At 35.2% G+C, this 17,356-nt stretch overlaps 1 protein-coding gene across 1 annotated transcript in view; it reads left to right on the top strand.

The window, feature by feature from the left end:
• Nucleotides 1-17,356, top strand: part of LOC120774263 — a 94,964-nt gene that overhangs the window by 50,864 nt on the left and 26,744 nt on the right. Inside the window, 1 exon segment of the mRNA XM_040103731.1 lies at nt 1,460-1,651. Coding sequence (XP_039959665.1) covers nt 1,460-1,651 — 192 coding nt within the window.

Genomic DNA, 17,356 nt, shown 5'->3' on the forward strand with positions numbered 1-17,356 from the left:
ATAAATATGCAAAAAACTCGATCTTTCGAAATTCCTAAATAGTATTTATTGTGAGCACTTTTTATATCCTGAACAAGGTTTGTTTGTAAAATCCAAAAGGAAAAGTCGGAGACCGTATAAAGTATGTATTTAAATGATCAACGTGACGAGCTGAGTCGATTAAGCCATGTCTATTTTGCTGCCCGTGTGTTCACACATCCATCTGTCTATATACACGCAAACTAGTCCCTCAGTTTTCTCTGATTTCGATCTAAAATATTTTACAAGTATTTTTCTCACAAAACAGATTATTATCATAGTTATTGCTACATACATAATTCGAGAAAATTGTCCAAATTTTGACCTAAAGCAATTATACAAACTGAGCATTCAAAGTCAAGTGAATCTGTGAAGGGTATAAGTAATAGCCTGCGTTGACATTCCTTCTTGTTTATGTTAAGTATATTAACATTTTTTATGCAACTTTTGAGTTAGGAACAGTGACTTTTTGTATGAAATTTCAGTTTCCTTAAAGTTCACGTTAAAGTATTTTCAAAGAATATCGCAAAAAATGCGCAATCAAAGCCAAAAGCAAATACCCAGATTTAACCTGCTACTATTTACTCACTTTCCGCAAGACATAGCACCCAAAGGCTAGGACTTAAGATCTCAAGGATACTTCACATTTGCCGTTAGGCGTCTTTAGCGCTCTTCATACATACGCACATATATACAGACATACATACATATACCATGTACATGAAACATAAAGTACGAAACCTAAAAACGGTAAAAGTCTAATACAATAGAATCAGTGAAGCGTAAATATTGTGGGATGAAGTCTGAAGAACACACATGGCAATTGTTGATTTTCTTTCTTACACCCTTGGCGACAAAGAAATCGAAATGAAGATAAAATGTGTAAAAGTTAGAAAACAGGAGAAAATAGTAAAAAACAGAGTATACATCTAAGCAAAGAAGCAAATAAAGCGTACAACACAAATGACAACTGAAAGAACACACTTTTTATGTGTCTGCATTTATTGCTATACATACATACATGTGTATATACTCATTTACGCAAGCGCCAGCATTTGACAGCAAGTTGGCATTCCACTTTAAGACTTGCCAACACACCGTCACACAAAGTACTGCACTTACACACACAAAGTCACGCAAAGACTATTGACATTGTAAGCCTTTGAGACGCACTGACGCGACAAACACTCGGCCAATATACCGCACATACACATTCAGAAAAAACTTGTGAGAATAAAAAGAAAAAGAGACTCAAGTTGAACAAGTTAAAAATTAAACGCGTGTGCGCTTTTAGGTGTATCCCTTAAACCACCGAAAGGCACACACTCTCAGACTGCTGCCGCGCATGCCTGAAAAAACCAAAGTTTTTAATTTAACTTTATCTTTGAATGCAGTTTAATTCTTTATTACATATTTGTCTTTCTTTCTCTTTTTTTTGCAGATTCGGAATTGGAGGAATTTGAGACGCCCGCACGCTATCGTCCCGATTCCTTAAGTGCCCTCAGTCGTACTACGCGCTTCACGGAGGATGAAATCAAACGAATTTATCGCGGTTTTAAGGCTGAGTGTCCGACGGGTGTCGTCAAAGAGGACACATTCAAACTTATCTACTCGCAGTTTTTCCCGCAGGGAGGTTCGTGCGGTACAGTATACTTTGTTCGCTAACACATTGCTATTAACTAGAAGATAGCTTTTGCTTGCTCTATTCATTTGTACATGTCTCTTTGTGTGATTACCCTTTTCACCAGTTAATTTGTAAATACAACCTGCTTCGTATTATCAGTGGATATACTAACAATTGGAGAAAATGTATATATATATTTTTTTTATAATATGTCAATTTGTTGGATATGATTAAAGTAGACAGTTATTGGCTAGTATTCTCAGAGCTATCAGTGGTATGATATCTTAGAATGGTAAAATTAATTAATTTTGCGTGTTCTGTCTGTCCGACCGACCGTTTATACATTTTCTAACTCAGGTTAAAAAGTAATGTTGAATACTGAAAGCTTTAGAGTCATAGTTTCTATACAAAGTGCTTTCTAAAGTAAACAGGGCTTTTCCTATCTAGCACCCCCTGGTGGCGCCATCTATATCTCGACTGGTGCGTTAGAATCTGCTATCTTTATCGATTGTCCAGTGATAATTTCATGACCTTTCAGTGATTGGAAGTAAAGTTATTCCGTTTCAAGTCTCAGTTTGTTTGTGTTATCGGTGCGAAAATGAGCTTCGAACAAAGAGCCAACATTTAATTTTGTTTTAAAATTGGTAAAACTTTTGCCGAAGCGTTTCATTTGATGAAACAGTTTTATGGCAATGATTGCCTATCCCGTAGCAGAGTGCACCAGTGGTTTCAACGTTTTCAAAGTGGTCGTGAGGACATAAATGACGATCAACATGTGGGCCAATCAAAATCCGTGATCACCGGAAATTCCATCGAAACTGTGCGTGAATTCATTAAAAATCAGCCGAAATCATCTTTGAAATCATGGAAATGAAATTGAACATCTCCAAAACATCAATTTATTGCATTTTGAGGGAACATTTGGGCTTACGAAAGGTGTGTGCACGGTTTGTTCCGCACAAATTGACTGACGACCAAAATTGCTCAGAATCCAACATTCGAAGGACGCTTGTGACCGATTATTTGCCAAATCAAATTTTAACCATTAACTGATCCCCGTATTCACCTGATATGACAGCGTATGACTTCTTCCTTTTCGGAAAAATGCATTTGTCCATGAAAGGAAAGCGTTATGCAGACGTAGAGGCCATTCAAAAGGCTTGCACCGGCATACTGGCGGCTATAAGGGCCAACACTCGTTCGTCATGCTTTTAGACCGTGCAAAAAGCTGCATTGAAGCAAAAGAGGACTATTTTGAATAAAAACAGTTGATTTTGCCGAAAAAACCATTTTGTTCTGTTTTCTGTTTTAAAGTCCTGTTTACTTTGGAACGCACCTTATAAAATGAAGTTACTATATACTGAATGGATTTTCAGATCCCAAGCGAATTCACTTTGGGAAGCTTGAATGTACATTCTTTGTGTAGACCCCATAAACTGATTCTATGAATATTTCCAGTGTATATCGCGACCAGTTGATACAATTGGTTTATATTCTGGTATAACCTCTGCTAAACAACTTCCACTCATCTAATTAACTTTACACTTAATGCAGAGTAAATATTTTTGATACTGAGCTACCTATGCTAATATAGGCCACAATTTTAAAATCTCAGAAATCAAATTTGAAAAGCTCCGTGCATATGATCAACTTTTAACTGAAAATATAGCTCAATCTGTGTGATATCGTTACGAAACTCTTCGTGCTCCTCTTAGTTCGTTTAAATAAATTATAATACAAACTGTAATGATTTTCAAATATCCTATTTGACTTCAAAATGAATACTTACAAAAATAAATATTTTTTCACGTATTAGAATACAAATCATAACTATTGCTTTCAAACTAGGCACTCGAAGCAAAACACATATGTGATTCAATTTTCCATACAAATATTTTAATCCTCGAATGGGATGGCCTTCAATGTCTTCAAGGTCTCTAAATTTTCAATTACGGTTCATTTTTGGAATTCCATTGGCTAGATTGTTGGACAGTTTCTTTTCGTACGACTCTAATTAGAATTTGCTCGCGGTAAGGAATGCCTGTGGTAAGAGGCAACTAAAATTCAATATGCACTAAGTCTGTTTTTTGGCTTTCCTCGAAATTTCTGCATAGTCTTGTCCGAAAAAGTACTATAATACTCAGCTTGGCCTGATATTACCGACTTTGAATTAGATTCCCTCTATTGAAAAGACATTTGAAGTTCAATCGACAAATGTTCTCATTCATTAAGTTTGATGGATGCTCAATTGGTAATAACAAAAGCCACAAAGTCTGACTGGAGCCTCAAATCTGGTACCACGAAGAGCAGTTAGCCCCAGGAGATCGTGCTGCCTGTAATTTAAGCCTAAAGGCAGTTAGAATTGAAAATTCAGTTCAGTATGGAGTCGCACTGTGGTCGGGTGCCGGATACACAGCACGGCAGAGGTTTAAGGTCGGTCTCGAATCCGACCAAGGTGGAAAAGGTGCCCAATTGGAACCAAATAATGCTTTCAAAAAGCATGTAGTGTTTGGGGCGCTAAGTGCTTTTAAGCACCGTGAGGGTGGCCGTCAACTGCAGGTACTCATGTAAAACACAACGACTCGTTTACGAGTCTAACATTTACACGTTATATACAAAAAAAAAACATTAACGAAAATGTGTTCACTTCATCTACAACAGATATTGAGATCTTTCGGCGATCTTTTGATGCCAACTCGATGACCTACAAGAATGCTATGCTGCTGCTTTATTTCACTTCTTTGGTAGACACTTTTCTATAAATTCATAACATACTAGTATATTTAGATAGAATACGTCTAAGTAAAATTAGGCGTTGAAATCAAAGATATTAATAGGTAATTTTCTCATCATTATTTTGATAAATTTTGACATTTGAGTTAGTTAAAATAAGTTACTAAAAAAGGTAAGATAATAACGAGTTTGCAATTCAATTTCAACATTTGTTAATCTTAGTTTCTCCAACTGCTTAAAATAGTTTGCTTGTCGTACCTTACCTTTTCTTACTTGTTTCATAACCCAGTTGCAAGCTGTAAGCTACTTAAAATTATCGCATAAAACTAAAGTCAATGAAATTTCCATTTATCCGACTAAGAAATGTTGCGGAATACCACAAATTAAATCGCCAACTGGTCGAATCAAATAATTTCATGTCTGCAGCAAGACAGTAGAAGCAAAGTCAACAGTAGTGTCTTAGTTATAGCAGCTTTGGCAACTAAGAAACCGAATAAAATTAAGAAAGTTAAGAGCAAGGCCAGAGCTTAGAAGAAGTCAAAGCCAAAATTGTGCAGTCATAGCAGAACACCTAACTAATGCATATGTATGTATGCATATATTTAGTTAAATTATTAGCATGAGGCAACTAGCAGATTTGGGTTTGGGTTAACTTACTTATATATAATGCAATTTTGAAATGCAAAACCTCAAAAGGAGATACACTGGAAAAGATTGAAGTAAATCTTGCAAAATAAAGTGTGGACTTGAATGTCTGTATTTATCTTGTTCACTTCAAAAATTGAAGTTTTATAGAGTTTTATTAAGATGATTTACGTATTCTATGGCCTAACCTTAAAAAGTTACGGAAAGGTCACATAGGGCTAAAAATTATAACCACTTCAACTTCGATTTTGAAATAATTGAAAATGTGCAAATTTTAATTTATAATTGAGATTTTTTGCCTATGTGATATTCTATCTCTAACTCATTTACTTAGCGAAATTCTTCAGAAATCGATCGATGAAAGAAATGGAAAATCTTTTTGACTGCTTGAGAGTTAAACCCAAAGGACTTTTGGATAACGACAACGTCATGCGACGTTTGAAGTTCGAAGGTGAACTTGATCACTGGCAGTCACATTGGGGGCAGAAGCATAAGTCAAAGATAACAAGTTAACGAATACTGCATTGGAAACGTTGAAGAACCGCGATATAGACCTATACCCCATTATTCATATTTTTCTTCGCATATTAATGTTTACAATATTAAGATCTACATTGCTCTATGTTATATCGTGACTAAGAAGAGTAAGTCCCAATAGAAGATTTATTCATACTTTGCTCTAACTCTAATCTACGCGGTATAATAAATTTTAAAACTCGGCTCGAATTTGATCGTTTATATATGTAGATCCATATCTGAGGTGTCTACGTAAAGGCAACTAGACCGATTTTCCAAACCATAATGGGCTTTAAATATCAAATTCGTAACAAAAATTTATTCAGATATTGCCCTACTTTTTAGAATATATGTATATATCTACAGCCCTCGGTATAGATTTATACCACAAGTATACCTCAAAAATGGGATGTATAGTGTCACCATGTACCTCTAACAAATAGTTATTTTATTGACAGTCTAAAAAGCCTTGACAGTGTGTTAGATGCTTCAATAATATTTTTTTTTAATTCCTAAGAAGACTCCAACTGAACAAATAAAAATTGCTACGAGATTAAGGGGTGATAGCGGTTGTAACGAAGAACGGTTGCTTTGCTTATGCGGTGAAATTTTCTCAGAACAGAAAATACTATGTTTAGACTATTTACTGATTTCGTAAATGTGTGGAAAAATTGAAAAAGTTACCGAGAGTAAATCTACAACTTAAAAACTTGTTTGTTCTAAAAAAATCTTCATGATTTTTTTCATAAAAGTATTTGTTTTTTAGAAAATACCCGCAGGTAAAGTTGCACACCAAATGTACTGAGCACACCATGTCGTATGTGTTCATAGTATGAATGTTAACATCACTTGTACGAATAGCATTCATATTACTCAGACGACATGGTGTACTATTGGGAATCAGTATGTACATTTGATGCGCAACTTTAAGGGGCTAAACCAGTGTGACACTTTTAAAGAAAACATTTTTTATTTGCTTTTTCGATAGCCTATATTTTCATAAATATCCCGTGATATCGGGAAGGTCGTATCTTGAATAGTTTTTGGATGGCAGCGTTCTAAAGAGCGACCGCTCGCAGTATAATCATATATGAGTGAAACTTTAAATGCGTTTTTCTCGAAACGACATATTTCAAAATTGTTGACATCATAACTCATCGAGAAATTAACCGATCGACTTATGAAATTAAAACTGAGTATTGTTTAATACATTTACTATACAATGAATTTAAAATTGTCGATTTGGCATTAAAAAAGCGACAATTTTTTTTCAAAATTACGCCATTTTGTTAATTTTTGATATTTTTCAAAGATCGTAAGTCATTCTATAGGAAATATCTTTAAGTTTAATAAACTTTTTGATTTTTTTGTTTCAGCTACTCGTTCGGCCGGATTCATGCCAGCAGTTTGGGCACTTTGTTTTTTGGCACCTCCGAAGACAGCCCATAACTCCATTATTTTTCAACACTTTTGTAAAAAAATTTTAAATATAGTTGAAAATATACCTTATTACGTTCAAAGAAGTACGAAACATTCAATCAAGTGCTTTCTTTTAAAAAAATTCACGAAAATAGCCAAATTTTTCATGCGTTACACTGGTGTAGGATGGGATATTTTTTGTAGAGCGGAAAATTTTGTTTTCAAATATTACGTTTTCGAAGATGTGTGTTTGTTTTTGAGATAAAAAATAAATTGCGAAATATTAAAAAATCCCATAAAAAATATATAGGAGAGGTAAAATGGTTTAGGCAGGATTTAAATTTAAAATAAAGAGCTTTTGAACGTCGGTGGCTTTTGTTGACAACTCTAAAAACAAAACAAATCGACAGCTGACAGTTTAGGTTTAGTTAAAATGGAGCGTTACACGGTAGAACAACAAGTCCTCATTATTGAACAGTATTTCAAAAATATTGAAAGTCTAAAAGTCTCTTACATAATATGATCTGAATAGTGTTTAAACTTCATCAACTGTGAGGATTAATTGAAATACTGGCAAATTTAAATATTGCGATATTTTAGGACACCCTGTATATGTGTACAGCAAGACCATGCTACAAAGAAAAAGTGGACACCCTGTATATGTATACAATAAGTCCATATCAAAAACAAAAAATAGAAATTGCAAAACATACTTACTATCTACCTTAAACAGCGTTGGAGGCAAATTGGCTAATGTCTTGCCTTGCTGGCTTTCGATTACAGCAATATTAATCCAAAAATAAATTATGAACCTGTAGCACTTTTCGCCTGCAAACACACATGGATTGCATGTAATACAATAGGATATCAAAGCATATTCATACCTGAGTACTAAGTACTTTAGAAATGCCTAAGTGTTTGTATTACAGTAAAATACATATGTATATGTGTACCAAAGCACTTTTTCTCTCAATGGTATGTTCAGACAATTACAAGCCTCTACGCCCAAATGTAGGCTACGCAATAAATCCTACTTAAAATAAGTGATGATGTGCATGACGTTTGAATTTTTACCAGACCGTTAGCATTTGCCATACAGATGCCTGGCTTTGCTTTAATGGGCACTTTTATACAGAATTTCATTTTCATTTCATTGCCTTCGGCTGGCAACAGGCGTCCGAAATGCTGTGCGTTGATGAGAACCATTGCCAAGTGCAAGTAAATAAGCATGTTGAGGTCAAAGCTTATTTGTAGACCGACACAAACACATGCACATCGTCCAAGCGTACGCATATATCTATGTGTGCACTCTCGTTTGTATTTGTTTGTTGGTTTAGGTAAAAATACCTCGAACATGCTGAACAAGAAAATAATGTTATCAAACAAGCAAACAACACGCGCAATGCGGCCAGCGGGCCAACGAGCATTTCTGAGTGTGTGGGTGAGTAAGTGTAAATGGATGTATGAGCACGTATTCAATAAGTTGGCAGCTAGCGAAATATGTTGCCTACTTAGGAAGCTTAAAGCATGTACATACAAATATTTGCGCGCGAATGTATGACAGCGTGTGTAGTGGGTGCCGAAAAAAGGTCGTCTCACGCGTCAACAAGAGAAATCTGGTGCTTTTATTAAAAAAACGGTTTTTAAGAGAAGTGTATTTATATTATATATTTTATAAACACGCACGCGCTATTATAAAATGAAAGCTTCAAAAGTACACCTACCACCACATTTGTTCAATATACGAAAATGTTTACTAGATTGCTTTCTTTTATGGTGGTTAAAAACATTTTATTTTTCTAAAATTTCAACAATAATCAAAAATTAACGGGATAAAACTTTGCACGAATAATGCCTTTAGAGCTTTCTACCAAATATTATCCAAATCCAACAAAAAACTGTTCACGCCCCTATGTACCGACTATTTGGACCTTGGAACCTATGATTTACTTTTTACCGAAAATATTGGTCAATGTGTGGGACATATAAGTGAAATGCAGGGAAAATTATTTCCTCATAGTGGTATGTCTGCGTGTTATATGTAAATAGGTTAAATCGGGTTTATAATTCTCTAAGCCCCTATATACCTAGTATAAAAATTTTCGAACTTCCGAGGGAATTTATATCGCATATGTTGCACAATACATATGTGAGTTGCATAATTGGGCTTAAAATGAATAAAATCGGGTGAAAACTCGGCCCAGACCCCATATAACTAAAAGACCTTATGTACCTGATGGTTGTTTCCTGGCTTTAAGCTTTGCATGTTGAAAGAATATGAAATGTTCGCTCTGGTCGACCTATCGCTGAAAAAGTCGATGAAATTATGAAAAAAATTAACCAGAACCATCACATAAGCAGCAATGACATCGCTAAGGAACTTTGCATTCATCATCAAACGGTTGTGAACCATTTAAAAAAGGCGGGCTACAAAAAGAAGCTCGATGGGTACCACCTAAATTGTTTTTGAAAAATTTAATGGATCGGATTAACATCTGCGATCCTTTGCTGAAACGAAATGAAACCGAACCATTTCTGAAGCGAATGGTAACAGGAGACGAAACGTAAATCAAATACGACAATGATGTGCGAAAAATAACATGGTCCAAGCGTGGTGAAATTCAACAAATGGTCGCAAAGCTAGGACAGATGTCTCGAAAGGTAATATTGAGTGTTTGGTGGGACTGAAAAGGAATCATCCACACAACGAGTCGAAATAATTAAAATTTACTAACGAAATTCGGAGTCAGAGGCGTCAACTTTAAGAGCGCTATGTCCAACTTATGGTCCTCATAATCGTCCTGCCAGATCAACAATTAAGCGTCTTGTGAAAAAATTTGAATCTACAAGCACGGTACAAAATGTGCTAGTGAGACAAAGAATTTCCATAGTGTCGAGAATATTGCTACCGCTAGCGCATCAAGTGAGGAAGACCCAAATCAGTCTCTCACACTTCTTTCTCAATTGTTTTTTTTTTTTTGTTTCAATATCTTTTCATTTATTGAATCTGCTTTTTGTTTTAAAAGCATGACAATAAGTTATAAAATCTGAAATCTAATTAAAAACTAGACACGTTCAAGCAAATGATTGAGCTGTTTTGGTGATACATTGCTCCTTAGTACGCGGGCATATCTCTTCTTTTAAGGCGTGTTTGATTGCAGTAATGTACCAAAGCATTAGCCAAAGGGTTTGGGTGATCACGGAGTTTAGATATATATTTCAATTTGCTGTCTTCTACTTCTTTCTTTACCATAGAAATACCAAGGTCTTTATGGATATTTTCATTACGCATGTACCATGGCGAACACGTGATTGATCTAAGCATTTTTGATTGGAACCTTTGTATTATGTCTATATTAGTTGCACAGGTCGTACCCCACAGTTGAATTCCATACATCCAAATCGGCTTTATGACCGCTTTATACAAAAGCACTTTGTTGTCTAGGCTAAGTTTTGAGTTTTTATTTAAAAGCCAATTTAAATTTGCAGCTCTAATCTTCATACATGTTATTTTACTAGAGATGTGTTTTCTCCACGTGAGCCTTCTATCTAGGTGAATACCAAGATATGTTACTTCGTTCGCTTGGGGTACTAATATATTGTTTATTTTTACTTCCGGACACATTTTTGGTCTAAGCGAAAATGTAACATGCTTACACTTTTGTTCATTAACATTTATACGCCAGTTGGCTAGCCATTCTTCGACAAACCTTAGGTGCTCGGCTAGTATTCTTGATGCTATTATGTGGCATTTGTTACGGCTCACTAAAGCTGTGTCATCCGCAAAAGTTGAAGTCAATATATTATTAGCTGTTGGAAGATCTGCTGTATATATGATGTATAGTGTTGGTCCTAAAACACTGCCCTGGGGTACGCCAGCCCTTATCTGTCTTTCATCAGATATGAAATCTCCCACTTTTACCATAAATTTTCTATTTTTTAAATAAGACTCCAATATTTTATACAATTCTGAAGGTAGGATATTTTTAATCTTATATAAAAGGCCCTCATGCCATACATTATCAAACGCCTGAGCCACGTCTAGGAATATAGCTGAACAGTACTCTCTGTGCTCAAATGCTTTTCTTATTTCGTTAGTAATTCTATTTACTTGCTCTATCGTGCTATGTTTTTCACGAAACCCGAATTGGTGCGTTGGTATTATATTATTTTCGTGGAGGAAAGGAGACATCTTTGATAGCAACACTTTTTCAAATATTTTAGAAAGACAGGATAGAAGACTGATTGGTCTGTATGAAGACGGCTGTGTTAAGTCTTTCCCAGGTTTGTCTATCAAGATAATCTGCGACTTTTTCCATGAATTAGGATAGTGTCCGAGATTAAGAATTGCATTGAAGAGCAAAGAGAGCACTTCTACGGCAATATTTGGTAACTCAATTAGCATTTTTGGTGTAATATTGTCATATCCTGGTGACTTTTTTGGGTTAAGTTCTTTTATTATTCTAGTAACTTCAGAAGTAGAAGTCCTAATAGACACATGCGACTCGTTTGCGGTATTAGGCAAGGTTGGCAACTCAAAGTTGTTCTTTGGGGAATTGGGTTGAAATACCTTTTCTAGGTGACTTGCAAAGCAATTTGCTTTATCCTCATCACTACGTGCCCAATTACCATTCAACTGTCTTAGAGGCATGTTGGAAACTACTGGTGGCTTGAAAGATTTTTGGGCTTTCCAAAGGGAGTTTTGCTTGCTAGAATTTGGACACAATTTTTTTATATAATTTTCAGTGTTGTGTTCTTCTTCATGTTTAAGCGCTTTTTTTAACTTTCGTACAGCAGATTTCAGTTGAAGCAGAGTTGAAGGGGAGCGATTTAACTGCCATTCCCGCCTAGCTCGCCTTTTCTCATTTACAAGTTTCTCTATTTCATTATTTGTGATCTTTCTAAAACCAACTGGTTTATTGTTTCTTTCTGGTGTTGCCAGTACAGCTGCATTAGTTATTAGGTCATTAATTTCTCTTATATTTTCATCAATGTCTCTTTCTGTATTTATTTTGCAATCAATATTGATATGGCTGCTGATATACTTTCTATACTTCAACCAGTTAGTTTTATATGATGTTAGAGAAACTTTTGGCTCAATTATCATGGGCTGTTCGTATAACTTTATTAGTACAGGAGAATGATCAGATGATAAGTCTGTACATGTGTTAGCTGTCATAAGTGATCTATCTATATTTTTGACTACAGCAAAATCTATTAAGTCTGGTATTTTTCTTCTATCACCGGGCCAGTATGTCGGCTTACCAGTAGATATTATATCCAGCTTATTATGCTTATTCATAATAGTGTAGTACAACTGTCGTTTAAGTCACAACCCCGATTTTTGAGTGATATTGTTGTAGCTTGTAACTGTGGAGTAGCATGAGATTCTAGAGCGTAGTGGTTTAACGATTTCTAATCAACACTGCCGTGCCACCATGCGCTTTTCAATCTGAATGATTTGTAACATATAGTCTAAATCCCGGTATATGAAATTATTTTATTTGTTAGATGAGTTTCTGAAATAACCATTACATCTATATTCCTTTCAGACAGAAATCTCTAATTTATGCTGATTAACACCGTTAACATTCTATATACAGATATTTAGTTAGCTCATTTTTTACTTAATAAATTTTGCAGCATTTGATTTTGAGATTTTATTAAATCCTGGATCATGTTTTGCATGGTGGACATAAACTGTGTCATGCACTGTGTAAGATTTATAATCATAGTTTCAATACCTCCATTTGGAGGATTTTGCGGCTGTTGCATTTGCACAGTGTTGCCTTTCACCACATTTGCATAGCTTCCTTGCATATTATTATTGTTAGAAGTAATGGGATTTGATCTTTTTTCTGAGGTTGCTATAATTTCATTACGGGGTGTTTGTAACATTTGGTTACGACGTGCTTGAATGCCCTGTGACAACTTTGATTTCAAATCTTTATATACAGGGCAACCTCTGTAGTTAGCAGTGTGATTTCCTCCGCAATTGCTGCATTTTTTATTTAATTCTTCTTTCTTAAGGGTGCATTTTGAAGTGGGATGTAAATCACCACATACCACACAAACACTGCGTAGAGTGCAGTATGATTTAGTATGCCCATATTCTTGGCAGTTAGTACATTGTACCGGGCCGTTTCTTTTATGTGGTTCTTCCACAGTTTCAATTGTTGAACATTTTTGTGACGTCGTTGTTTATGAAAATATCTATCTATCTATCTATCCTATATCCTTGCAAGATCAAATTGACGCAAGAACAGAAGCCATTTGACCACCATAATAGTCGCATGTTCATGAAGTGTACTCAGCAACAACTTGAAAATGATCTGGATTTTCATGGAAAATCATCTTCAGCGATGAGGCTCATTTGTGGCTGAATGGCTTCGTCAATAAGCAAAATATGCATTTTTGGTCAGACAGCAATCCACACATACCTCATGAGTCACCATTACATCCCGATAAAAATACGGTTTGGTGCGGTTTATAGAACGTCGACGTCATTGGTCCATACTTCTTCCGTTATGATCAGGACCGGCACGTTACTGTGAATGCGAATCGCTACCGTTCACTGATAACCAATATTTTTAGTCCGAATGGGATGACATGGACTAGGACAATATGGGGCTCCAACAGGACGGCGCAACAAGCCACACAGCGAATGTCACAATAGATTTATTGAAATTATGCCTGTCGGGCATAGTCGACACATTATTAATTTTCCTTTCAAAATTAAATGTTTTACAAATTTTGGCGTAAAACCTGTAAAGTGTTTCTAAAACTCTTCTGGTTATATTTTCGACAGTTAATTCTGGCAAATCTTAGCAACACCTTGACCCATTTTATTTTGATGCTTTGAGTTAGCACTGTTGCTGCAATTGCAATATTTGCCTCAGGCTTCAAAATGAAATATGGTTGGAACCTTTCTCTTAACCCTGTTCCATTTTTAAAATAAGAGATGATAACTGTTGCGATTCCTGGGATCTGCATAGCTTATGCAGCCTATTGCTCAGTGTCACAAGAGTTGGTATTAAAAATCCTGTAATAATGTTAATATAAATTTATATTTTAAAGAACCAAAATATGAAAATACCATAGTTACTGTTGTTTTCTCCTTGAAGAAAGTCCAGGGCCTTTGCAATTGGTTCCATTACAAAATTGTACATTTCCAGGTACTGTATGTCTCTTGCAGAAAACTGTGGAAAAGTCAACTTATCACACAGATTATTTAATTTTTCTTTGTAGCAAAGTAGTTTTTAACTGCGTCATGCAATGAGTTCCAACGAGTAACATCGGGCAAAACCAACGATGATCACAGGTGCCCTTCAATTATTTCCGACGACTTTGGCCACTTGCACTTCTTCCACAAGTTGTAGCATTTATCGAATGTCTAAAAAAATTAACATTAAACACATTTTCACAATTACAAAACGTTTTCTATTGCATTAAAAAAAATGTTTCGTTACATTTTTTCAATTTCAACGATTATTTTTTTAATGCAAAATAATACCATTTGTTCTGCGACTTACTATCTTATGCTGGATATACAGTGGCTGAAATTTTATCGAAGTCGGTTGAAGCAAGCAAATTCAGAGTATGGCTGCAACATCTCTGATGTGTGGGCAACAAACTTTCATTATCAAAGACTGGCATTTCGTCATTAATTTCATCTTCGAAAAAGTCATTTCCCACACCATAATCTCTGAACGCTTTTACAAAGTTTGAACCGTAGTCCGTAATGGCTCCACAAATCCTTCTACATGCCAAAGCTGCCGATTTGCGTTCGAAATTGTCTGTAAGCCAATGACACGTATATCCAAGGAAGCTTCTATGATTTCCAGAACAAACATCTGCTGTAGTACAAAAATATTTAGAGCAAACCATGTTTTCTTTTACATTTTCCATCATGATGGTATATTTTATTTCCAATTTCTTAGCCGCTGTTTGCTACACATCACCTTCATACCTGTACTTTGAAAAAGATCTATAAAGGCTTACTTTTCCAGAATGGAAAGGGACAATGAACAATCAATCATTGCATGTAACAGTTTACTATCGAACTCAGATTGCATGTTACCGCCAAAAGGGCTACATATTTTATAACTTTTGTATGTTTTAAAACATTCACTATGCTTGACTTGCAAATGTTTGATGAAATTTGAAGTCACTTCACCGCTTCCTCTAATCACTCGACGCCATGCAACGCACTTAGCACAAGTTTTCTTATCGGAAATCTAACAATAACAAGTAAGGAAGGGCTAAGTTCGGGTGTCACCGAACATTTTATACTCTCGCATGATAAAGTGATAATCGAGATTTCATTATACGTCATTTACATATTTTTCAAATACCGTATTTTTGTAAAGTTTTATTCCGCTATCATCATTGGTTCCTAATGTATATACTCGTATTATACAGAAAAGGCATCAGATGGAATTCAAAATAGCGTTATATTGGAAGAAGGCGTGGTTGTGAACCGATTTCACCTATATTTCGTACATGTCATCAGGGTGTCAAGAAAATATTATGTACCGAATTTCATTGAAATCGGTAGAGTAGTTCCTGAGATATGGTTTTTGGTCCATAAGTGGGCGAGACCACGCCCATTTTCAATTTTGAAAAAAATCCTGAGTGCAACTTCTTTCTGCCATTTCTTCCGTAATATTTAGTGTTTCTGACGTTTTTTGTTAGTCGATTAACGCACTTTTAGTGATTTTCAACATAACCTTTGTATGGGAGGTGGGCGTGGTTATTATCCGATTTCTTCCATTTTTGAACTGTATATGGAAATGCCTGAAAAAAACGATTCTGTAGAGTTTGGTTGACATAGCTATAGTAAATTCCGAGATATATACAAAAAACTTAGTAGGGGAGGGGCCACGCCCACTTTTCCAAAAAAATTACGTCCAAATATGCTCCTCCCTAATGCGATCCTTTGTGCCAAATTTCACTTTAATATCTTTATTTATGGCTTAGTTATGACACTTTATAGGTTTTCGGTTTCCGCCATTTTGTGGGCGTGGCAGTGGGCCGATTTTGCCCATCTTCGAACTTAACCTTCTTATGGAGCCAAGGAATACGTGTACCAAGTTTCATTATGATACCTCAATTTTTACTCAAGTTACAGCTTGCACGGACGGACGGACGGACGGACAGACGGACAGACAGACGGACGGACTGACAGACATCCGGATTTCGACTCTACTCGTCACTCTGATCACTTTGGTATATATAACCCTATATCTGACTCTTTTAGTTTTAGGACTTACAAACAACCGTTATGTGAACAAAACTATAATACTCTCCTTAGCAACATTGTTGCGAGAGTATAAAAATTATAAATTCATAGTGTGCTTTAATTTAAAAACTTTAAAACTAACTTTTTCCACTTCTGTGTAAAATTCTTCTTTGAAAATAATTTTTTGTGAATTCACACAGACTTTTATTAGGGCCGGTCCTGATTCTGCACTTAATGAGCTCTTTCGTTTACTTCCAGTAGTATTAAAGTCCAGATCTTCAATACTGTCGTCTGCAGAAAAATCGATTTCGGAAACATGAACAGACATTTAGACCTAAAAATAAATTTTATTATTAAAAGTTAACAACAATTATGTTTAATACTCCCAATTACAATAGTTCGCAATTAATGTTTTCCTTTTGCTAGTTAAACTCACACCCTTCTTTATGAATTAAAACGTGATTTCTTGGTGTCTTGCTACTTGATTTGGCACTCTTAAAATTAAAACGCAGCTCAGTAGTAAAGCGAGTTAGTTATTATGTAGTACATATGTTTGTATGAATCTTCAAATGCACACTGGGGAGCAGAAAGGAACGCATGTTTGCCTTTTTGAGACATTAGCAATTTTTTTTCACGATACAATTTTCTGGATAGATTTTTATACAAATGTAGTTCATCCTCTAAAAAATGTCATATGAATTAAAGTTTAAAACTGTATACAAAATTTATGACATCTTACAAAATTTCGTACAAATTTCAAAGACTTTAATAAGAGCGTTTATAATATTTTTGGGTTTGCAGTTTTATAGTCCATTCAATGCTAGTATAATAAAGAATCAACATCAAATTTTCAAAAAACCTATCGAAAAGAATGTATCATGAAAATCAATGTTAATACCTCAAGAAAGCAAATATGTTCTCGGTTTTGCTCCCCACTGTAAGTACATTCAAGCAAAAGAGTTGCAAAACAAAGTGGCAAAATTCTAATGAGCACTTATGCTAGCAAAAGTACATATGTTACATACATATGTGCAATATCTCTAGCTTATAAGGAAACGCTAAGCCGACGATACGTAAGCATGCATAAGTTAAGTGTTAGTTTGTAAGTTTGTTTGTAAAATTGAACTAATGTTACTATTTTTGGAATTGTCAATCGATGG

This window comes from Bactrocera tryoni, chromosome 4, assembly GCF_016617805.1.
Source record: "Bactrocera tryoni isolate S06 chromosome 4, CSIRO_BtryS06_freeze2, whole genome shotgun sequence".
NCBI classification, from domain to species: domain Eukaryota; kingdom Metazoa; phylum Arthropoda; class Insecta; order Diptera; family Tephritidae; genus Bactrocera; species Bactrocera tryoni.